General features: G+C 40.1%; 2 protein-coding genes across 3 annotated transcripts in view; both read left to right on the top strand.

Annotated features, from left to right (window-relative positions):
- The window catches only part of SPECC1L (sperm antigen with calponin homology and coiled-coil domains 1 like), a 66885-nt gene extending 61378 nt beyond the window's left edge, over positions 1-5507 (top strand). For both annotated transcript variants that reach the window (XM_052796147.1, XM_052796146.1), the window contains exons 14-16: positions 1712-1828; positions 2731-2790; positions 4968-5507. In XM_052796147.1, the coding sequence (XP_052652107.1) occupies positions 1712-1828; positions 2731-2790; positions 4968-5057 (267 nt within the window). In that variant the 3' untranslated portion in view covers positions 5058-5507. The remainder of the gene's footprint in view (positions 1-1711; positions 1829-2730; positions 2791-4967) is intronic.
- A 15657-nt stretch (positions 5508-21164) lies between these two features.
- The window catches only part of ADORA2A (adenosine A2a receptor), a 53487-nt gene continuing 50774 nt past the window's right edge, over positions 21165-23877 (top strand). The window contains exon 1 of the mRNA XM_052797815.1: positions 21165-21271. The gene's annotated coding sequence lies outside the window, so the exon portion shown is untranslated. The remainder of the gene's footprint in view (positions 21272-23877) is intronic.

Genomic DNA, 23877 nt, shown 5'->3' with positions numbered 1-23877 from the left:
TGCATTTGTTTGCCTAATTTAAGTAACATTGAAAAAGTTTTAACCAAGCATTAATTTAAATCCAATTTCCTGTCTCTCTTGAGGAGAAAGGAGGGAGAGCTTCATGGTTTTTTTCTTTTGCTTTTAAATTTTCCCACCCCTGTGGCTGGAGGAAGCTGTGTGAAGAACATGTTCCCACAGACTGGGGGTCTCCAACAATGACATTTCCGTTTGCAAGCAGGCAGCAGGACGGCAGGCGAGGCTCAGACCACTGCCTTGGGCATTGTGAGCCTGAGCACGTACGCTTACGTCACCAGAGTTTGAACCTGCATTTGATGGACTTTGTATAAAAAGTGCTAAAGCTGAGCAGGAAATGGAGATTTCCCTCACATTCTTCTAGAAATTGCCTTCAGTTTTGTTTTTTTCCTCTGTTGGAGGGGATTGCAGTTGTTTTCCATTTGTAATCCAAATCATTGGTTTGACAAGAAATACAACCGCCTTCGTTCTCAGCCTGTGTGGCACAGTAACACTGTGGGATTCTGGGTGGAGTCTTCTGCACTAGGAATGACAAGTTTTATGTCTTGGCAAAGACAGGTGATGACTATTACGCTGTCAGGTGAAAGGTTGACTTGTGTGATTGTGTTTCTGCAGTTCTGTGACTGGAGGTCATAGTTCCTGCTACATTAAAATTTTAAAAACTAAGTAGGGGAGCTAGTTAGCTTCTGCTTAAGCCCAGTTAAGTGAGTTAGATATTAAAGTGTATTTATATTTCTCCATACAGGTCTAAAAGATAAACTGGGAGTTGTTGTTACTGGTTTTTTCTTAATTAAAAGTTTAAACTGACTGCTATCCACTTAGCCGCTTTACCATTGTTTGACTGCCAACAGCCAAGTATAGAGTAATTTAAAAGGTCACTGAGGCATCTGGTTCATAACTCTTTTGGACTGGGCTGACTCTTTTTACAATAATATATACAGTCTCAGGAGATGCATTTACCAGTGCCACTGATTTTCCTACTGGAACTAAAAGGTCAAGAGTGCAAGACTGCAGTTTTCAATTTCAGTTTCAATCCCAAAGATAATGATTCCCTGCCATGTCAGTGTTAAATCTGTTGGAACATCTTCATTTCCAAATTAAACTTAATTTTTGTTTGTGATCTTGTTTGCATAAGTTGCTGTATAGAAGTCATTTGTTTAGAAGAGAAAATACTTGTCCTCATCAGTTAGAAATTTTGTCTTGATATTAATGCAGTGGAAGTAGAAAAGTAAAATCTTATGTTAACAGAGATGCTTGCACTTTGTCTGTTTCTGGGATTTTAGGCATACATCTTTATCTCGTTTGCTTGTCTATCTTGGTGTGTACGGTTGTACCAAATCTATACTCTTACCCTTACTCTTACTCTACCACAACATTTTACACCATTTAACACACACGTTTTGCACGGGTTTTTTTGGTGGGGGATGGGGGGGCGGCAGTGTGAGCTTAATATTATCTGTAATTAATATAAAAGATAACTGACTTTCTTATCACTACATTTTTTTGTTGTTCTCTGTAGTAGTGTGTTTTGGTTTCTTACCACAGAACTTTAGTATTAGGCTGTTCACTTTCTCTGCTGATTTCTTCAAAGGTATTAAAAAAAACACAAAAAAACCCCACAAGTATTGGTGGATTGGTAGAAATAATACTTCTTAGATTATGATTTTAATATTGTTTAAATTTTTTTCCCTTCAAGAATATTGACATAACAAACTTCAGCAGTAGCTGGAATGATGGCTTGGCTTTCTGTGCGGTTCTCCATACTTACCTCCCAGCTCATATTCCCTATCAAGAACTAAACAGCCAGGACAAGGTAAGACATTAAAAATCCCATTCCTAGGACTGTGAGACTGTATAATTAACATGAGTTAATAAAGAAGAATTAACAAATTTGAGTTCTAAAGAAACCAATATTACTAGGAATCATAACTGAAACACTTCAAACTACTTTGCTGCTATTCTTATTATAACCTTTTAATATTATGAGATCATTGGGTTAAATGGAACTTTGAAACAGGAAAAAAATAACAGAAGTTCGTAAAGTTTAAGTCTGAGGCATTTTATTTAACCCAAACAGTTGGGAAGTGTTTTCAGTTCAGGTTTTGGAAGCAAGGGGTGTTTAAACTTAAAGATTTTAAATCCATCAGATTTGTACCTTGACATGTTTTGTTCATCCCTTTCAATATCACAAGGATGTTGTTTCATCCTACTTTCTTATACTGATAACTGACTGTGATACTCTTTTCAAGTGATAGGTATCCAATAAAGGTAAACTAGATGTCAAGACTGCAGAGTAGTCTGTATGTATTCTAGTGTGCTACAGTTAATACCTACTGGTGTGTTATCTGGAGATATGTTATTAATGATAATATATCCTAAGAAAATAAGAATATTTCATTAACACATGAAGATACTTTTTATGCTTTTTAAAGAATAAATAATCCATTCTTTAGCATTTTATAACTCAGTCATTCTTCACTGACAATGATTTTTCAGCATTATCTTCTGAATGAGGAATTAATAAAAATTTTCCATAAATTTTTGGATTATATTAGGACACGTTCATTCCTATGGCTCTCTTTAGATTACTGTAGTCAAATTACGGACTCCATTTGAAGCAAAAGTAGCAGCATTACTATGAACATTCTTATGCTACTTTATTATGTTTGAAGTAGTATTTCCTTGGTTTCTAACATGTTTTTATATCTCATGCAGAGAAGAAATTTCACTTTGGCTTTTCAGGCAGCTGAAAGTGTTGGCATCAAATCTACTCTGGTAAGTTTTAACTGCATGCTGCATGAATTATGACCCATTTATAAAGATCAAATTATTCTATTTTGTACTTTTGAAAGATTTTGATGCTTTATACTTAAAAATAGCAGCGGATGAGCTCAGCTAGAGGTTATTGCCCCTGTATCGTACTTGACTGAAAAACATAAAAGATACTCCCTACCTCAGTGGCTTTGTTTAATAAACCCACTGTCGTCAACAACTTAAGCTTACGTGTTTTTTGCATTAAATAGTGACTGAGATACAGACCTGTAGTCCAGCAGCTACAGCAAAGGCAACAGTGTGATAGCCTGTAGCAGATAAACTCTTAAGCTATAAAAGGAAGATTCATCAAACCTCATCTCTCAATATCATAAGAAATAATAATAAAGGCAATGGATTTGTTTGAGAATAATTTGAGAAATAGTTGTGTCATACAATCTTCGAGAATTCATTAATTCTCTCCTGTCTCTGACCTACTTTCAAATTATTTGGGGTTTTTGAAATTCTGGAGGTACAAATCAAGCTATGTTATTTGTTCTTTTGCTTAGTGGAATATAAGAGTCAAGATTTATCTCTTAAACTTTTCATTTGTCATCATTGTAAATAATTTTAAGTTTTTTTCAAATTATTGTTTATAATAAGTTTATACAAATCTTAGCGTAAAAGAATTAGTTTTCAATAGTGTAGTATTTCTAGAAAAGGAAGATTTCTGAAGGTATGGAATTGGGAGTATCCCAAGCCCTTGTCAATAATCACAAAAATCCAGCTAAAATTGCCAGTATCAGAAATGATACTTAAGTGATACTTTTGTAACCTAAATTCTAACAGAGCTGCCATAGTTAGCAACTAATAATACAACACAGTTAGACATTTTTAAAAATAACACTTCCTTTGATCCTTATCAGCACTTTTACCCCCCCCAGCATTGTATTTGCCGACAATGGCAGTGTAACTGTTGGGCTTTTGTACTTTGACTTTGTCAGTGATCTGAAACATTGAAGTTTCTTACTAAGTGCTGCTGTAAGAACTAGATTGTGGAAAATAACTGCAGTAATCCTTCCATAATTCAGCTTTAGTCTAAACAGTTAATGTCTGTCCTTTCTTTTTGTAATGTATTTAATTACAGATACTCTAAAAAGGCAAACTGAATGGAATGAAATCTTCTAAGCGCAAATTGTATCTATCATAAGGATTTAGAATCTATTTACATACCTACATATGCAGTGTGTATGATCTGTATGTTTGTGGATTTTTTTCCTTGTCCATATTACATGGGTGGAGGGTGAAAAAGGGTGTGAAAACGACTGTATGTAAATAGTAGTGGTAATGTAAGGGGAAGTTATTTGTTCCCTGAATAAGAAAGTGTTTGGCTACTTTCATGTAGAAAATTTAAAAGAAACATTTTCTCTTTTTTGAGTTCTGGAAGTTCCTGGACCCAAAGCTTACAAAATAGACCCTTACAGTAAACAAAATTTATGAGAAACTACATCACTCTGTTTTCCTTTGTACATGTGCCTTTGAAAAGGGTAGATCAGGCTTTGTTTACCCTGCTTATTCACCAACAATCTGGTATAGTGTTACTATGAAACACATGTGAACTGGCCTGTCAGTTAGACACGAACTGTTCACTTTGTTTCTTGGATATACCCAGATTGGTAGTAAAGTAAACTTCCCTCTTCCTTGCCTCTTTACTCAAAAATATGTATAAAATAATCTAAAGTTCAGTAGTTTACTGTAAAATGGGATTCAATTATTTATCGATGCTTGACTCTTACCCTGATATGAATTTTTAACTTAAGCTTCAATTAATATCTGGGCCTTGATTCTGTGACTCACGGTTCTAGGTAGATTGCATTGACTTGCGAGGCTGGTGTAGGGGTATGCGAACACTAAAGTCTTGACTACTATACTAATTGTACTAAGTGGGGGACGACTCAAGCATGCACAACATTAGACATTTTGATCTTAAGTCAACAAAATAACTACAGATACGCTATTCATAGCTGTTTACATTTTGTAAGCCATACAAAGATATATGGAAGAAAACAGATCTTTCTTCATCAGTGCTTTAAATTGTGGAAACTTTACAGATTTACCATTCCCGGGAATTTGTAAAAACACTACCACATTACTCACAAGGTTATCATTCCTGATTTTGACCAATCTGTTTTCTGTGACAGGACATCAATGAAATGGTGCGAACTGAGCGTCCAGACTGGCAGAATGTCATGCTGTATGTTACAGCAATTTACAAATACTTTGAAACCTGAAACCCTAATAATTCAACAGATCCATGGGATAGAACCAACATGAGCTACCAGATGGAAATCTTATTGAAATGCTAATCCCCATTTCACTGAAAACTGGCAACATTTGAGTCCCCTCAAACTTCAGTGACACTATCCTGGATTGCCTCAGATTGCTTCAGCTACTAAGCCTGGAAACAACTGTTTAAAAGCAAGAACTTGTTGCCACAGTGCTTGTAATAACCCAAGTTATTAAGCTATTCAGATTAATTATGTAGCCTAAAGAGCCTGGACTACTTATGTGCTGCCTTTCCAGCCAGACTTCCTGAAGCTTTCTTTCCTAGGAGAGTGAGATGAATGGATCCTCTAGCATATAGGAGACTGAATGTACAGATAAAGCTTTGAGAAGGAAAAGGGTAACATGGCGTCATATTACTGAACTTTCTGTAGCATCCTGATACCACAGAGTCTGAACTTTCTGTAGCATCCTGATACCACAGAGTCTGAATATTCTCCCCGCAGCATATGGCACCCCGATACAGTAGAGTTCTTAATGGTAATTTAGTTACTGCCTTTACAGCTATTTTCCCTCCTTTAACTATTCTAAATATGCACAATATGCTAGGAAAACAAGCTTTTATTCCATAACGACAAATTGAGTGGAAAAGTGCTCTCGATACCTCGAAAAATTTGGCACAGAAGAACTCTTCATTCTAAAGCTTCATTATAAGCCTACCTCTGTCACAGTGATGTGGCTTCCAACTTTATCTTATGGATTGTAAAGACTAGCACATACAGCTCCTGGTTTTCAGGGTACGCTATACTTCAAGGAATCTGTCCAAACTCCCTGTGCTTCCATTATAACAGAAATGAATCAATAATCAACCCTTGTATGGCTTGTTCTTTCTCCTCTTCCTCCTTTGCCTGTGTAGCACACACAGCTACTGCAGGCCTTAGTCTACAGCAATACGAGCATACGTCATGGATTTCTGTGGTAGAATTTTGGAACTGGGATGGCATTTCCTCTGCAGAGAAGATATTTTCAATAAGATATAATAATGAAGTAGTTTGTCTCAAAATCCAGCTTTGCCATGTTTTCTGTGTGTTTTTGATTGATCTCGCACATCCTCATCTGACTGACAGAAGGTGAGATGTTCTCTGACAAGAACTATGGAGGAACTGATGTAATGTGTATACACCCAGTAGTCTTGAATATTGCATGGAAATGACTCATTGTCACAAGGAAGGAATTGAGATTTAGTCTGCTCAACTTCTATTTTCCTAAAATGTACCTGGATTTATGTAACAGCTCTTGGGCAAAAGAGTTCAAGTAAGTGCCTTAGCGATCATTGAATTGATACATCCTGGCACTTCAGGGCCTTGTGCAGAATGTTAATGGCTCAGAACGATTTCATATATCCATTTGTCATAAGCTGTTTGTTGTAATCTTGTTTGTCAAATCAAGGGAAGACTTCACTCTATCATTGCTTCTGCCTCTTATTTTTCTGAATGCTTATCAGCAGTTAAGCCACAGCTGAAAGTCTCTCATTAATATTAAGCAGAAGCCTACTTTAGAAATGAGTTCTTTAACAATTGCTATTTATAAGCACATGCTCTTTCAACACAGTAACCCTGTTATAAAGAAAATTAATCTGCCATTCCTATGGTGCTCTTATGACTGTTAAGGACAGTTTGAATGTCATAGATGTTAACCCAGTGAATGCAACTGTGCTTGGCATCTGTGAAACTTCATCATGGTATAAAAGCACAGATTTAACTCAAAATTATTGCCAAATACAAAAACTTATCATCTGAAGAACATAGCCCATGTGAAGAGTAATAATTCAGCATGTCTTTAGCAGCTAGCATTGTATAAAAATATACATTTACACTGACATGTGCCTGTGAGAATTACAAAAAGTTTGCAGAATAACTACTTAATCCATACTGAGGGCCTTTAGAGAAGTTTTCAGAGCAGCAGTGTCTCACACATTCTTACAGTTCTTTAGAACCCTAAAAGTAGCTAGATACCCTCAGATTATTAATTGGTGCATTTGAAGAGCCAACATAATCTAAAGACAATTGTTGCAAGAGAGGCTTCAAGTGAAAAATCTTCATTAACAGATTTTAATATAAGTCTGATATACAATTTCCTCTCCTGTATATTTCTTAAAAAAAATTTTGTTTACTTCATTTCTTCAAATAAGTTTCAGTAAGAGTAGTCTTATTGGAAATACACTTTAATGCTCTCACATTCCATCTCCTACTTCTAAATTCCAGGTTTTGCCAATTTGTGTTTAAAAAACCCTTTTATTCACCCTCTGAACAGACATCCTTATCTATGATTGTCTTATTTATTGCCTTAGATTTTAAGAAAATATTTTTCTAATGAAAAGGATAGCATTTCTTGGTCTAAATTAATTCATGACCTGTTTTGCTAAGGTAATTTGAGCTTTAAGCTGATTTTTTTCTGTCCAGTGGTCAACTTCATTTACCTGGAATGTTGTATTAGTCCTTAACTGAAATAACACTAATAGTTAACCATTTGTAAAAGGGGAAATCACATTTTCCAGATACTTTCTGTTAAAAAGATGAGCTGCTAGTCTTCAGAGAGAGTGAGAAAAAAAAAGTTATTAGTAATTAGAAAAATAATCTTGTTTTGAACTTCAGAGCTCTGCAAACTTCTTGGTGTGATCTGTCTGATAAACCTCTGCTGAATTCATATCTGTAAAGGAATATTGGGCTTCATGAAGAGGGTTTTTTTATAATGATATATCTGAGCCTTTACACATAAGATGCTGCGCAGCTGTCCAAGTGGAAGTAATGAAGCAATGGAAGATCTAAAACAAACATAATGCCCTGCTGCATTGTACAACATGTTTTTTCTGAAGGTTCAAACTGCATTCAGTTTTTCAAGAGGAAGAATAGCTGTAGCTCTTCTGGACGTGGATGATACTGTTCTGTTTGGTTCCTACCCATAGTCAATCCTGAAACAGCCTGTTTTTTTGTACCTATGAAGTGCAAGTTTATGCTGATTTACTTTCTTTTTAATCCAGAAAATATTTCTGAATGTACTAAAGAAAGGACAAATATTTTATCATCAATTTATATTATTGCATTTTAATATGTGCCTTGCAAATGCCTGTGCTGTAGTATATCAGGGTTACTCATTGCCAGCTGTAGGGGTGGGGTGGACAACAAAATGGAGCTGTTGAACATATTGATGCACTTACAGCTATATCATCTTCTGGATCCTGTTTACTGAAATGCTTCCATAGATTAGAGAGGTCAGTTTAGAGCCAGATGTGTATTCAGTTTGGCTAGTTGTCATCCTGATGCAAGATCATTAGCAATGAACTGAATGAACAGTTGTGAGGTTTTCTTTACCAAAAAAAAAAGGGATGGGAGGAAAAATTAAAATTTGGTTATTTGGGAAAATTCTGTCAGAGAGGTTTTGGTATGGAGTATCTAACAATAACAGAACTGAGATGACTTCAGAATGGATTACACTTGATTTGGTTTTCAGTTGGTTTTGTTTGATCCAGTTTGATGTGGTTGTCTTGTATATTTAAATAGAAATACTAAATTAATATCTCTGGTGTGGATCTCTGGCCCTCACAAAGACCTCTCATTCTCATGCCTCTGAAAAATTGTTAGTGAAATTTTCCCTTTTAAAATTGTGTTTGTGGTTAGGTTACCCAGAATATAATATTTAATTACAGCATATTCTGATTTAAAAGTAAATTTTTGTCTCCTTTGCATAAAATATATTCATCAAGTTACATGTAGCATTTCTGATAATTTTTTGTCTCCAATTTTGTAAAATATTTCCACTGTTTGTGTTTTTTCTGTAAAGTCCATCATCATGCTTTAGGGGCCCCTTAATTTGCCAGAGCTAAATGAACTCGGCTTTAATGTATTGGTGTAAACTTGTATTAATATCACTGGCAGAGTCATACTCTGGTTTTACATGCATAAGGAGAAATAAATTTGGCCCTTGCTCTAATGATGCAGTACAGTGGTTTAAACTGCTAAGGATCTGCCTTAAGAGTTTTGTAGCCATGGTGAAAAATTCTCATCGGCATCTCATTTCTGCTAATAATCTCAATGTTAAGTTCTTACCTATTTTTTCAGTTCCCTGATTCAACACTTCAGACATTTGGATTCTGTTGCATGTTTTGCATCACCAAAAAATGACTTTTACTCAATTCTCTCTCTTTCTGTAGAGTTTTGGCCCAGGGTACAGATTTTGTTATAGCCTAGTTTTAAACAAGATTATTTGGGAAGTTGGAGATATGGAGAGCTTCTGGGTGTTTTTCTTACTTTCTGTGTTCTGCTTGTGATTGGTTTGGGAACGCTGTCTGGTTTTCAGGTGATAGGTGATAATATCTTCCAAAGCTGCCCCCTCTGGATGGCTGGCATGAAGCTATGCATAGGCTAAAGTTAAGCCTTTAAAACTGCGTTCATGGGACTCATGTGGTGACTTTACTACTTATTTGCCTCTTGCAACTAATACAATCACAGCTTAACTGCGGGCTGCATCAAGCAGGAGCTATTAAGGGGCAGAATTCTTCTGGGAAGGAATCCAGTTGTACACCTTTACACTATTTTTTGCCTATTGTGAGTAATACTTTTGCTGAGGTGGCCTAAGAAAGAGGATTTTAAAATAGTAGTGTTCATGTACAGACTGATTTAACTATATAGTTTGTTTGTGGTCCTTCCCTTAACTTGGTAAATATTTATTTCTGTTTTATTTTTATGTTCTGCCAAGCTCTATTTCTGCAGTTCCTTTCTTTAAGCTAGCATTAGGATATGAATACTTAGTAACATTAACCAGTTTGAGGAATGATTTGGTGAGAAGTGGTATTAAAGTGCAGTCATCATTCACAAGTTCTGGACGTGCCACCGTGCTTTCCCAAGTTGGTGTGTGTTGATTGGCAAAACACGTTAGAGCTGCTTAACTCTCCCCCATGAATTCCTTATCTCCCCTGTAGCCTACATCACCCCAGGGTGTCCATCAGGTGCTCTTGCCCCCAAATTGTCAACTCCTTAGATGAGTTAAGAGTTCATAGCCATCTCTTAATATATTCAATTGTCCCTATTTAGAAAGGTATCTCTTAATAGTGTTTCTGCTTTCAAAGGAGAGTGGCTGGATGGGTTTTAAATTACTGTCCGGCTTGCTGAGCATTCCCAGTCCTTCATTCAGCTAAGTTTTTTCGGTTGTATTCCCTGATTTCAGTATCAGTGTTGTAGTACGCTTTGTAATTGTCAAAGCCAAGATGTTAAGCATTTGGAATATGTAGCAAGTATGCTTTTGATAATTAATGCTGAGTAACTTAAAAGATCAAGGTTTGTACAGTTCTGATCTCTGTTAGAGTGTTGATACGAGTGTCTTTTTCTCCTTATGTATTTGCGCTTGCCAATTTTTGGGATGCAACACCCTTGAACTCAGTTTGACAAGGCCACTATCCTGGCCTCCTTAAATTAATTCATTCTGTGGTAGTAGAATTATTTCCTCACACTGAAACTTCAGTAAAACCTATGAATACCAGATGACGTTTTTCCAACTGACATTAGCTTTTACTTGGAATATTCCTTACCCTTAGGCCACTGTCTGCCACAGAGTTTCACATAAAGTTCCCATCAGTTCCAGCAGGACTCGTGGATACAAAACAGTAGAGTAAACTTTTGGCAGAATATTATGGCAGCCTGATGCAATTAAGCTGGTTTCATTTTAATCCCCTATTTTCAGGGGGTTTCAGTTTAGCCAAAATCACTTACTCAAAGCTGAGATGTGGCACGTTTGTTCTCCACTGGGAAGTATGCTTCTGTTTAATAATATTTTTATGAGATTGTATTTATGGAAATGGAAAGAAAAATGTCATGAAGCTAGTTTTGTTGCACTTTTTCTAAGGCTTTTGTATTTTGCATAGAGTTCTAGAATATGAACAAGTCGTTTGGGGAAGTCAAGGCTGAAAACCTACTCTGCCCCAGCATAGCAATGTATTACGTGCATTTTCATTCTAGTGGTATATGTATTATTTTAATTGCATGTAACTAGTGTATTTATATGGTAGGTAGGAAGCCCAGTGGACACTTCCTGCTGCAGAGGAGCCATTGGCAGTCCTGGTTCCGCAGTTCATGAACTGACTTGTCTTGACAGTAGACTGCATTTGCAATAATGGAATAGTCAATTTTTGTTTCTGAACTCTTATTTCAACAAATGGGGAGGAAGAGGCTCTTTTTTCGTTCCATTGTTGAAATTTCTCTGGAGGCTTTTACTGGTTTCCAATTATTGCATATGCTCAATTAGGATGATTACTTGGGAATCAGTTCAGTAAAGAGGGCATATGTACACGTAACATACTCAAGTAATTAATCCTTGTAACTTACAACATTTCAGTTTGTTAGAAACTTTCGTTTTTACGTGTATTATAAGGTCAATTTAACTATTTTTAAGTAGCACTTTTATACGTATCTGAAGGGTTTTTTTTGAACAGAAATGTTTTTTCTGTATGTTATCTAATGGGAAGAAAGTATAACGCTACTAAACAAAGCATAGACTAGTTAGCCTCCAGACTGTAAGTTCACTTTAGGTCAGTAATGATCAAGAGTTGTTCGATGTACATGAAATAAATCAGTGAACCCTTTTAATATTGGACAACTCTCCAGATCAAAGTCAGAAGGGCATTAATTGGTACCCTCCAACTCTCGGATGAGGGTACTTTCAGTTCAGGTGTGAGGCAGAATTGACAGAACAATATGGTGAATTTTGGAGTTCATGAAAGGACAGAATTTTGTTGATATCTCAGTCTAACTTCACAGCAGTATATTGGTTAAGGACTAACCTTGTTTGAGATGACACTGCAGCCAGTAATAATATCTCCTAAATAGCTAATTTAAAGTTAATTTTCCGTGGCCTTTAAAGATAATGTAAAAACCAGTGATTCTTGAAAGCTCTTCTCATCCATCCAGCTTTTCTGATTTGTATTGGTTTTACACTCCCTTGAAACACAACTGTTAGACTTACCTAACAGTACATGTATGGGTTTAGTAATTCTTGTTCTAGACAACAAGCGCTTTTCTTTTTTCCAGAACCCTTTCAAATGGTTTACACACACACATTGACATATATGGACGTTATACATGTAGAGAGAGGTTTTGCATAAATGAATATATGTACGTATATATACACACATATATACATGTGTGTATACATATATGTACATCTGCAGGTTCTTAATGAAACTGAACATGTTTCAAGAAGTGCTTGCGTCTTGAATACTTAGGGTGGTGTATTAGTGTATATATTTAAAAGGTAAGGAGGAAAAAAACTTTTTGTTTGCTTCTGGTTAGAGCTGAGAAATACAGGTTTGAGGAAAATTTGGAAGTATGTTCAAATTGTATTTTACCCTGTTCCTGGTTTGAAAGGCACAAGCTGTTAATCATTGGAACTTAAAAGGTCAGCAAGCATATTTTAAGCTAAACCTTTTGGAGGACCAATATGCTTTTAGTTTGCAAGGACCACTAAAGATCTGGGCATTTACTTTCTCCATAATGTATTCTGTATGAGTATTTAGTATGTATGCCTTCAATTTGCCAATGTTGCCATGTTTTCTTCTTAATTATTCATGAAATAAAGATTGCAAATAGCAAAATGTGTGTTGATGTTTTCTTGAGTGAAGCCACTACAAAAGGGAATATTTTAACACTATTTCTGGCACCGTGGTTTTTCAGGAGTAAATATTACAGGAAGTAGTTTGCGGAGGTTTATACACTATGGATGAGAAGGGCATGCAAATGATTTGCATGCAAATAACCTCATGATTTTATGGAAGCCATGTCTCTCTTGGTATACCAGCATACATTAGGGTATCTACCCCCAAAGGGTTTTAAATTATAAGATGGTGAATACCCTGGATAAGAGGTACGTATTTAAGGCATCTGCTTAGCCTGTATTGTCCTAGTCTTGAATATGAGTAAGAGAAGGGAATTGCAGAGAATATGTTCAATTTAGGTAACTTCCATAATGCATTGCAGCATTAGAATTATTTAAATGTTACTTAACCCAACCCAAGTAAGGCAATGCCTGTGTACGTGCTCACTCCCTCTCTCTCTCTCTCTCTAGGAACTGGGCTGGGGAGGGATTGGGGACTTAATCTTTATAACAGTTCAGAGTATTTAAAGTAGATGCCCAAAAATGAAATTTCCAGGTGAAAATAAAGACTAGAACACCTTAAATCTGATTTCATCTCAATCATCCTGGATGGTAACTGTTTTCAAATGCTGTTTTAGAGCTTTAGTTTCAAGTGCTCTGGAATAAATTGGATCCAGAGGTTTGGATTGAGCTCCTGTTTATTGCAAATTGTGTTCTTAAATGCACTGACTAGTATACGTATTTTAATTCTCTTTCTTACATAATTTTTTGAGATTTTGTGTGACGTTTTCTGACCATTCAGCAATCCAGAAAAGTCTTTTGTCTCAGTAATGTTATTCTGCAAGAAAATGTCTCACTTCTTTGTTGAGGTGAAATATTCTCCCTGAATTTGAGTGGTTTAAGAAAACTCTTCTTAGTTCTCAGAATGGATTTATATCCTGTTTTTAAGCATGGATCTTCAGTTTTCATAATTCTTTTAAAAATAAATGTTTTAGAAGTGTAGTGTAGTAAACTCATGTCAGAAAATAGATGTTCTTCTTTTCTGTAGCAAGTGCATGACTGCATTGCAGAAGTGACTTGTACACCTGCAATTGGCAATCTGAAGGTCAAGACAGAAGCGGTGAGCCGGGCAGAGGCCAGGCTTGAGGTATGCTAAAACAGTAGTGTCTGCATAATCTGTAGAGCTGCAACTTTTCTTTCCCATATCCACTGAAATAATATTCCCTAACTAAAGTTTTTTTCATGGATTGTCTTCCAAGCTGTCACTACAGAATTTTGTTAAACATGTGGAACTAGCTCCATAAGTGTGTTTAAGTTGAATATAATAAAATCACTTAAATAATTTTGAAGGACTTACCATAATGTAAAACAGCAGCTATATGGAATAGTTAAATAAAAACCTCAGAAGCAACAGCAATGTAATATTCCATTGTATTAAATAACAAAAGCTTATATTGGAGTCACGATTGTTCTGCAGTTAAATTCTATATAGGAACGAGGTTAACATTACAGAACTTTCAGCTAAAATTCTTATCATAAAGGCTTTCACAATTGCAGCTACTGTTAAGACTTTTAAAAAAAGAAGTGCTGAATTCTGTGCCTTTCGCGTTGTTCACCCTCTCTTAGCTCCCTCACTTAGTGTTTTGTCTACAGGGTTTTTTTCAGCACTATCTTTCCTTGGGCCCACCATCTGCGTTCTTGTTTCTTAAACTGGTGTTTTCTTTTTTGTCCTCAATACACAAGGTTTAGTGAGGTACAGAATTTCTTCTCTGAATTTACGTAGTGGTGGTATTGTGGAAAGCTCCAATACCTTCCATATGAATTACTGCTTGATGCTGCAATCCAACACCTTGAACGGAGAAGTTAGCTAATTAGTGTCTCTATTCCTGGCATCTCAAGATTAGAAGAGCATTTATGTCTAATTAAATGTTTTTAATTTGCTTCATTTGTATTGGAAAAGTTGGTTTGAAACTTTTCCCATGCAAGTCTCTGTTTAGAAAAAATTTTGTTTGTGAATTTTTAAAAAAAGAAAAGTAGATAAGGGACTGATGCCATCAATCCTAATCCAAGTTAAGGTTTTTACTAGTCTTTGTCTGCCACTGCCCTCTGTATCACCATGGTTTAGCTGAACTCTGTTTGTAGAACTGAATTTCTCTATGTACAGCGTAGACTTTTCTTAGGTGTTCTTTGCCCTTCAGGATTTTCAGTTCTTTGGAACCTCCTTAATCGCATTATGAAAATAGGATCGAACACAGTAGTGTCTTATCACAGTATTTTTACTGCTAGACATTTGCATTGATTATATAGTGTGAGGAAATATTTGTGCTTCTCTCCAGTGCTGCGCATAGCTCAATCCCTTGTTTATGCTTCCTTTTCTTAAACCATTTTAGGCTCTTTCCTCACGCCAGAAGCCTAAAAGTTAAGCTCTTAAAAATGAAAGAAACTTGAGAAGGAGACATAACAGTCTGGAGACAACTTCACTGAGCTGTTGACAATATCATATTTTTCAAAAATAAATATACCACAGAGCACCGAAATGCCAGCGTGTTGAGTTAACGCTGTGTGTCCCTCTGGGGCCACGTTCACAGTCCATCAACTGCAGTGGAGTAAAGCCCAGGGTAAAGCCTGCAGTGCACATAACCAGTGCGCTCTCTTGAAAATCACAACGTTGGAGGGTATGATCCTGAGGGGTGTTGAGCATTGACAGTTTTGCAGTGCAGGAGCTGTTAGGTTTTCAGTCCTTCAGAAAAATCTTTCCCCAAAATCGCTGCTCTAACAAAATAATATAGCTGGACTATCGTCCAGAGAAGAAACGTAAAGGGAAGGCATGCTGCAGTTTTCCTCTTGGCCAGAGTTACAGATGTTATATGTTATACAGGCATTGGAACAGGGTGCTAAAACACTAATTTAACTTTATAAACCTATGAAGTTCCATCATTTTGCACGTACATTTCCAGCACGCACTATTCCCTAGCAGGGAGTGGTGAGGAGCAGGGTCAGTAGCTACTTTTTATCTCCAATTTGTGCTGGGACAGAGCTTGGTTATACACAATGTGTATTTTGTCAAGTTAAATAAGGATTGCCCTCTCATTGCTCCTTAGAATAAAATGAGAATAGTGTAAGTGAAGAAGAATCATCTGACTACTTCTGCTGGGCCTTGCAACTCCAACAGTTCATTTATTGTATAAAGGTAACTTCTATATATTACTATTATAGAAAATAAATAGCTGTTGCTCTGCAGCTCCCACATGATGATTCATGCTACCCGTTTTTCTTCTATTAATAGTCTAAAGCGAGTGCTTAAATTTAGATTGAACTCCATCTCATAGTCTGTCATGCTGAATAGCATTTAGAGAAATGAAGCCACAGTCTGTTTGGGCAGTGCCTTTTATGGAGGGTAGTCCAACTCTTGACATGAAATTACCGAAAATCCTTCTTTCGTTCCTGACCTAAGTGCAAATGGCAGGATTTAAACAGTGTTGGGGATATGGTTTGCACTTCCCTGTTCGCACAAATCTTGACTTTAGCTTGTTTTCCCTAAGCCTAGGTAAAAGTTGAACTCCTATGCTGGAGTTGAACAGTTTGTGAGAAGGCTTCGGTCTTCGACACAGAGGAGCATCCTTCATGAAGTTGCTAGCCATGGGCATTTCCAGCAAAATTTTGCATGGGTAACTTTGTTAAAGGACACTCTCTTCAGAAAATCTAGCTGCTTTTTTTTTTCCCCAATGTTGATTCTAGAATTGCTAACAAATATTTAATGTTGAACAATGTGAGAGAAATAATTGCATATATATACACAAATATGGATTGTTATTTATATATATCTTTAATGTTGAAGGATTTGCTGTGTTTCCAAAGGACCTCAAGTAACCCTGCCTCCATCCCTTCTCTTAGACTAACACAAGTGCCTTTCACTGCTTTTGAGGAGATTCAGGCAGTATTTATAGGAATGGGATTATGTACAAGTCAGAACACATCATTTTAAGTGTCCTGTTTAACAACATTGCATATGAGTGCTAACGCAATACTCTGTTTGATGCTTCTTTGCAAAATATGCATCTCTTAAATGTAATTTTGCATATATCAGATGATTCAGTCTGGTTAGAAAGAAGAGTTTCATGACAGAGAAGAGCTTCAAAACTGATAAAGAGTAATCTCTTTCTTAAAGACAGAAATAATTTTTCTATTTAAAAAACCACTAATTCTTCCAGATTCTGTTCTAGACAAACTGATGATCATTTTCAGTCCTTCACACGGAAGCCTCAGTACATAGGTATGATTTTCTTGCTATCTTGCTGCTTACCAGGGTGGCAGGCTGATTTTGGTTCTAGTCTTTATATGAGTCTGTTTTGTGTTTACATTGGCATCGCTGACGTGCCAAAGCAGACTGTCGCTCATGCAGTATCAGCAAAGAGAAGGGTGAGTTTCATGATAGGTCTCAAGTGTAAAGTTTTTATTTACTTGGCTCTCATCTTTTTGAAGGAAGCATTTCAAGGTTTATGCCACACAGTCTTTCTAGAGTTTACTCCTTGAGCTCAGCTGCTAAGTCTGAGAAGTGCAAATAGTCTCATATCACTACCTTTCAGCTGCCCAAAATTCAGGAGTTTGGCTTGTTCAGTTAGGAGATAGTTTACAGTATGTTACTGCAACTCTGCTTCTCAGGAATGAAAAATCCTTTCTTGGCTGTACACAGGAGAATCAGAAAACTTAATTTCTTTCCTTTCAGTCCTGGGCTTTTTTCAGCTCGCAGCCTGAGCCAGCAGCCAGCTCTAAGTGTGTGGCAGTACCTTCCCCATAGGTGCTGAGGCTGCTGGAAGCTGCTTTGTTTCCAGGTAGTTTCAGCCTACTTCTTCATGTAGACCCTTCTCGAAGTGTATCTGGCCACAGCAGTCATAGTAATGCTGTTGTTTCCTTCATGAGCGGCTAAGAAGGGAAAGGAAGTTAGCGCTTTCTTGTACTGCTGCCCCTCCATATATCATAAAAAAAAAAAAAAGAAGAAAAAAAAAAAGCTGATTGTATTCCTTACTGTCAATTTACTGTCATTGTTGGCCACTGCTAAGGGAGGGCATAAGTACAAATATCTACAGGTAAGGACAATACACATTGAATATGCACAGGAAGAAATACGATCTGAAGAACACTGCAGTTCTGATACTTGACAGAGGCAATAGCATAAAAATAATAGAAAACCAATTAATTTCTTAATTCAAAAGAAAGGCAAAAGATCTATTCAGAGCTTACTGTAGTAATGAAAGCTATCCTATCCAACTGCTAAATAGGACATAAAACAGCAGCTGCTCATTATAAACCCATTTACTTGTGCAGAAGTGAGAAATAAGCATGCAAAAATAATAAAGGAACTGGCTCAGTTGCTCTGGAGGTGTAATACTGATTTTTAACATCTTGAAACACTGCAGAATTCCCAACTGCACAGAGAAAATCAGTAGGTGACAATGGGGACCTGATACACCATCCAAACTGGAATGGCAGGTGAGAGAAGGAACCAGTGGTTTGGTGGTTTTGGTAGTGGTATCAGAATGCTTTTATGGAAAAAAAGTAATTTCTAAGAAACATTAGAAGCTTGTCCGGGTGCCATCATCAGCCAGCCCTGTGAAAGCAGTTGGACATATGCTTTGGATCTTCTATGACTTGCTGATTTAAAAGAAAATCGACATAGTCTACATCAAATAATCTTAAAACTGATTAGCTGCAAAATTCAAAGAAGAATTGTAACTTGGAAAACAAACATCCAGTGAAGCATTTCTGGGGTCCTTCAAAGATGTGTTGATCAACATCGGTGACTCAGAAAACTTGTAAGATGATGTGTTGAGGACGGGACAGTTGGAAGAAACCAGCCTGACAGCTTAATAAAGGGAGCTGACTGCAACAACTTTGTTTTTAATGTATTCAGGAACAAAATCATATTTAGAAACTGCATCCCTGCTCCTTGAAAGTATTTTGATTCCCAGCTTTCATTGATTTCAGGGGAAGAGAGTAATTTGAATGTCTGAGGATCAGGGCCAAACGTGAGAGGCAACCTCTACGATATAGGAAACGCTACCTTGGAAAGGAGCAACACTGAACAGATGCAGCAGATCCTGGCAGACAGCTAATTGCTACAGCATGACACTTGGCCCTCTAGTTCAAATGCAATTGCTCAGCATAAAATTTCGTGGAGTATCACCTAGGAGTGGGAAAACACTACCTCTTGTACAGAGCAAAAGTGAGACCATTACACAAACAGTGCCCAATTCTAGTGTCAGCATTTTTTCAAAAAGCTCTGCCAAACTTCATGTAGGCAGGCAGCATTTCTAAATTTATCATTATTGCAGCATGTTTTGATGAGGCTCCTAAATTTCTCATAGTCTCCCACTTTTGCTTTTTTTCTTGACTTGGCTAGTCCCTAAAATCCATACATGTTACTGTGTGGTAGATTACTCCAGCCTTTTCTGTAACTTCCTGGGAAAAATGACTTTTTTTTTTTTTTTTTTTCTCCCCGCAGGATTCCCATTGTGTTTGGAGCAGCGCTCTGGCCTCCACTCTGCTATGTAATTCATAGCTGCGTGGCTGGGGCAGCCCGTGTACCAGCCTGCCTTCCCATCTGGGGTAAGAGTGGAGGATAGCACAGGTGCCAGGTGCTTCTGCCAGAGCTAAATTTTTAATGCTTAGATGCTCTTAGGTTTTGAGGTTGGTGCTGAAGTGGCTGCCCTGATGCACCGAAAAAAAAGCATCATTCATGCTCTTGCTGTCAGAGGAGGCTGGGTAAGCCAGTTGCCTGGGGGTCAGAGTAACATGCAATGCTTCTGGCAGATGTGGCGTGAGCAAAGCGTCTCTAGGGTTGGGAATCCTGAAACAAAAACTTTGGTTGCATGGTACAAGCATCCAAGCTGTGGCAGTCCCCTGTGCGGAGGAGTCTGGGCTGGCTGTCGTTGAAATGAATCGGTTTTTCATAGGCTGGGATCTGCCATGGAGTTGGTGGGAAGCGTGGAGTCGTGCTGGTGGTTTTTCATGTTTGTAATGTCCAACCAATAGGAACATGTAGATAAATTACTTGCTAAGATGTAACGTTAAAAAATAGAAATGCAAAAACTGAGAAGATATCCACAAACAGCAGTGGGTTCAGATTCTTGAGAGGTTCTCTCCCCGCTTCAAAATTGCTGTGAGATGAGTCATGGCTGTTCCCCAAGTCCGCTTATGCGGAGGAACAGGAGATGGCTGGGGACACGTGCAGCCCCAAGGGGCACGCCACCGCGGGCCTGACTTTGGGCAGGAAATGCATGTGTGCACACTGGTGGGATCCACAAAGACCTACTCGGTGGGAAATGTAAAACTTCTGCAAAATATTTAATATCTTTGCCGAGAACTCTTGAACGCTTCCAGAGTAGTAATGCCCAGGGTTTCCTTTCCGTTAGTGGTAAGGACAGCTAAGCAGAGAAGAGAAGAAAGTGTAAGTTTCTCTCTGCTTGTGCAGCCTTTCAGGGTATCTCCGCATAGCACTGTACTGTGCCACTTGGTATAGCTGCAGGCTTCAACTCGCTGGGTGGGTTTTCCAGCCTGGAAAGAAGTAGGTGCTTAAAACAATGTAGGGAGAAAGCTGTCCTTTCCTCTTTTTTCCTTTCCCCTTTTTTCCTTTCCCCTTTCTTCCTTTCCCCTTTCTTCCTTTCCCCTTTCTTCCTTTCCCCTTTCTTCCTTTCCCCTTTCTTCCTTTCCCCTTTCTTCCTTTCCCCTTTCTTCCTTTCCCCTTTCTTCCTTTCCCCTTTCTTCCTTTCCCCTTTCTTCCTTTCCCCTTTCTTCCTTTCCCCTTTCTTCCTTTCCCCTTTCTTCCTTTCCCCTTTCTTCCTTTCCCCTTTCTTCCTTTCCCCTTTCTTCCTTTCCCCTTTCTTCCTTTCCCCTTTCTTCCTTTCCCCTTTCTTCCTTTCCCCTTTCTTCCTTTCCCCTTTCTTCCTTTCCCCTTTCTTCCTTTCCCCTTTCTTCCTTTCCCCTTTCCGTCGGGTGCGGATCAAGCACAGTAAAATTCCGCCCGTTTCTGTCGCTTGCATGTCCCTCAGGACAGCAGCTGGACTCCTTGAAGTAAGTAGCAATCTCTCCTTCAGCCGCTTTGCGAGATGCTGCTGCGGGCTGTCCTTGTTGGTCCGCCCCTGTCCGCCCCCCCCCCCCCCCCCTCCGGTGCCCGGTTACCGCCAGCCGACAGGTAAACCCGCGGGACTGCCGGGCGCCCGGCTCCGGACACCGGCTCCTCCACCCGCCGCTCGCTCGACCTTGGGGAGCCGCTCCTGCGGCCGCGGGACCCGCCGGGCTTCGCCGCCTCCTTTCCCGCTGAGGCCGGGAGCCGGGGGGGGGGGGGGGGGAAGGCCGGGGGCCGTCGTCCGCCGCCGCTCCCGCCCCGCGCCGCCCGCGCCGCCCTCCAGGGGGAGCCGCCGCCGCCGCCGGCTCCGCGCCGCCGGGCTGCCCGCGTCCTGCGGCGGAGGGCGCCGCGGGGCGGGAGCGGGGGCAGCGCCCGGCGGGGGCCGGCACCGGCACCGCCACACGCCTCCCGGGCGCGGCCGGAGAGGAACGGAGCGGAGCGGAGCCCCGAGGGCAGGTGGGTGATGCCGATGTCGGCGCGGCTGGGCTTCCACGGTGAGGGGCAGCTCTCGGGGAGGAGCGGGACACCCACCCCCCCGGCTCTGCCCCCACACCCCGGCCGGCCGGGGAGGGCTGCGGGGCTCGCCCCGGTGCTTCTTCCCGCCTGGGCGAGCGCGGGCGGCCCCAGCGTCCCGCCGGTGTACCCCGAGCCCGGCCGGCGCCGGTCGCGGGAGCCGCTGTGGGCGGCTCAACTTCCCTCGCGTCCTTCGCGGCGTTCGCCGCGGTCCCCGGCTCCCTCTCCTGCTTCTGCCGCGAGTTTTAAAAGCGGCCGCCCGCTGCTCGCTCGGTGCCGCCTCACCCCCTGCCCCAAGACGGAGGCGATTTTTTCTTTGCCACCGCTTTCCCCTGCCCCGGCTCGGATGGTTTTTCCACCGCGGAGCCGGCGTTCTTCACACCGTGCTGATTCCCAACTGTCAGTCCGCCGACACACCCCCGTGCTCTGAGATGTTTGCTCCACGGATCTTCCTTCAAACAGCAAGTGCTGGACTTTGCCCCCCCCTGCACCCAGCCCTCCTCCTAGCCCTTCGGCTGATATTTGTGCTTGCGCTTTATGATAAAATAGCGATTCCACAGGAGCACCCTGCATCCTGTAAACTTCTCCGTAGTGTTTAACAAAGGAGATTTCTACGCACTTCGCAACCGCGCTGAGGGAAAAAGGGCTGGGACCGAATAGATGGCGTTAAACCTGTGCGCAATCTTACCCCGTTCCTTGCCCCTGAAAGCCCTCACCCTGCCTCATCTGTGCCAAGCGCCTGAAACTGTTTTTCAGCGGTGTCCCTTCTGCTGTGCCTGGGAGCTCGCTAAGCCTTGGTACCCAGCGAGTACGTTAGTGGCGCTGGCAGTCACAGAGGGGCCTGGTATCTCTGTGCTGGGAGGAGAGGGCAAAAGAAGAAAAAGGGCAACAGGCTGCAAGGTGCTGGTTGTCTCATGGGCGAGAAGGCTTTCTGCCCTGACGGACGGGGCTCCGGGGCCCTGCCAGGGTGACCTGCCCTCGCGGAGGTGCAGGCAGCCCATCCTGGAAAGGTGCATTAGGCAGCAGGTGCGTTCCTGCTGCATACGTGCTGGCGTGCGGTGCCCTCGTAGGGGATGCTCCTGGGAGGAGATTTTTTTGCGTGGTCTAGGAGTCGCCCAGAAGCACCACGGTTGCTTTAATGCTCTTCTGTGTCCTGGCGCTGTATGAGCTTGGGCTGAGTTTGGAGTGCAGAGGTATCGCAGGCTTTGCTATAGCTTGAAAGTAGTAAAGGTGGTCGAGCACCCTCTTCAAAACTGCCTCGGGCAGAGGGCCCACAGAGGAGACGGGAAGGGTTAACTTAAAGAGAACAACATGACTCACTTAGTAAATAGCAGTTAATAGAATTGTCATAACTACTTAAAATTATTTTCCTAAGCAGATGGTCAACTATTAGATAACTCGATCTTTGGATGTATTTGTTTTCAGATTTCTTATCAGGCTCGTAAGTCCCAGACCTGTGTAACTCAAGAACTGTAGTAATTGATAAATTCATTCTTCTGCACGAGAGAAACTAACAGAATGAAAGAAAGCACGGCCAGCTCCTGCTGTTAGAGAGACATCCCCCAGAGCATGTTGCCCAAGTGAAGTACAGGAAGATTAGATAAAGTGACCAACGGGGATGTGAGAAATATTTCAATTGAATTAGATCTGTGGAAGAAATACCTTAGTTCGAATCTCAATAAAAAAGTCAATATAAATGTAATCACATATTACAAAAATACTATGAAAATGAAATCCTGCCTAATGTGGCAAATGGATTAAATTCTGAATTAACCGGGAAAGCTACGAGTCTCTGAATTTGTGGAGAAAACACGTGGGTACAAACTGCAAACATGTATGTGTGTATATAAAATAAAAAAGACCTATTCCAGGGTGCGGAAAAAAAAAAAAAAAGAAGGCAAGCAGGTCTCCTTTTTAATGTTGCTCAGGTGATGAGTTTGTAACTTACACATGTACGTAATCTGTCTCTCTTTCCATATGTATTTTTGTACATAAAAAATAGAATCGGCATCATCCTGTGCCGGGTCAGGGGATGTGAGCCCAGTAATGATGTTTTTAGCCTCTGTCCTTCTGTCAGCGGGTGCAAAAGGCACTAGAGATCTGAGCTCAGAAGCCTCCTGCCAGGTCTCCCATGTTTGCATTTCTATTTTTGCTGGTATTTTAATAGGATGTTTCCATAAGGGCTGCTGGCACTATTGTGTTTGGATGTAATCAACTTCTGAAAGCTATTCATCTTTTTTGTTTAATCTTCAATAATGGATTTTATGTAGAGCCATGTGGTTAAGCCCTCTTAAGAGCTACTGGGAAAAGCTCAGTCCAGCAGGAGGTTTGGAGGGACTGGTTTGAATCTTCCCCCTTCCTTCAGTTGTGTTTCTCTGAAGGGTCCGGGCTGGCTGGCCGAGTACATCTCCTTCAATCTTGAGCCTGGCAGCTTTTCCCTCTGGTGTGGAGGGAAAACCTCCCCCTTTACCACTTCCCGTCTGCCCGAGTGACTGATGGCTGTATGATTTGTCGTCTATACAGGATGTTTAAGGCTTCACGGATTTTCC

Source organism: Harpia harpyja, chromosome 9 (genome assembly GCF_026419915.1).
Source record: "Harpia harpyja isolate bHarHar1 chromosome 9, bHarHar1 primary haplotype, whole genome shotgun sequence".
Classification (NCBI taxonomy): Eukaryota; Metazoa; Chordata; class Aves; order Accipitriformes; family Accipitridae; genus Harpia; species Harpia harpyja.
The sequence above is the reverse complement of the archived record's forward strand: the minus strand, read 5'-3'. Positions and strand labels throughout refer to the sequence as shown.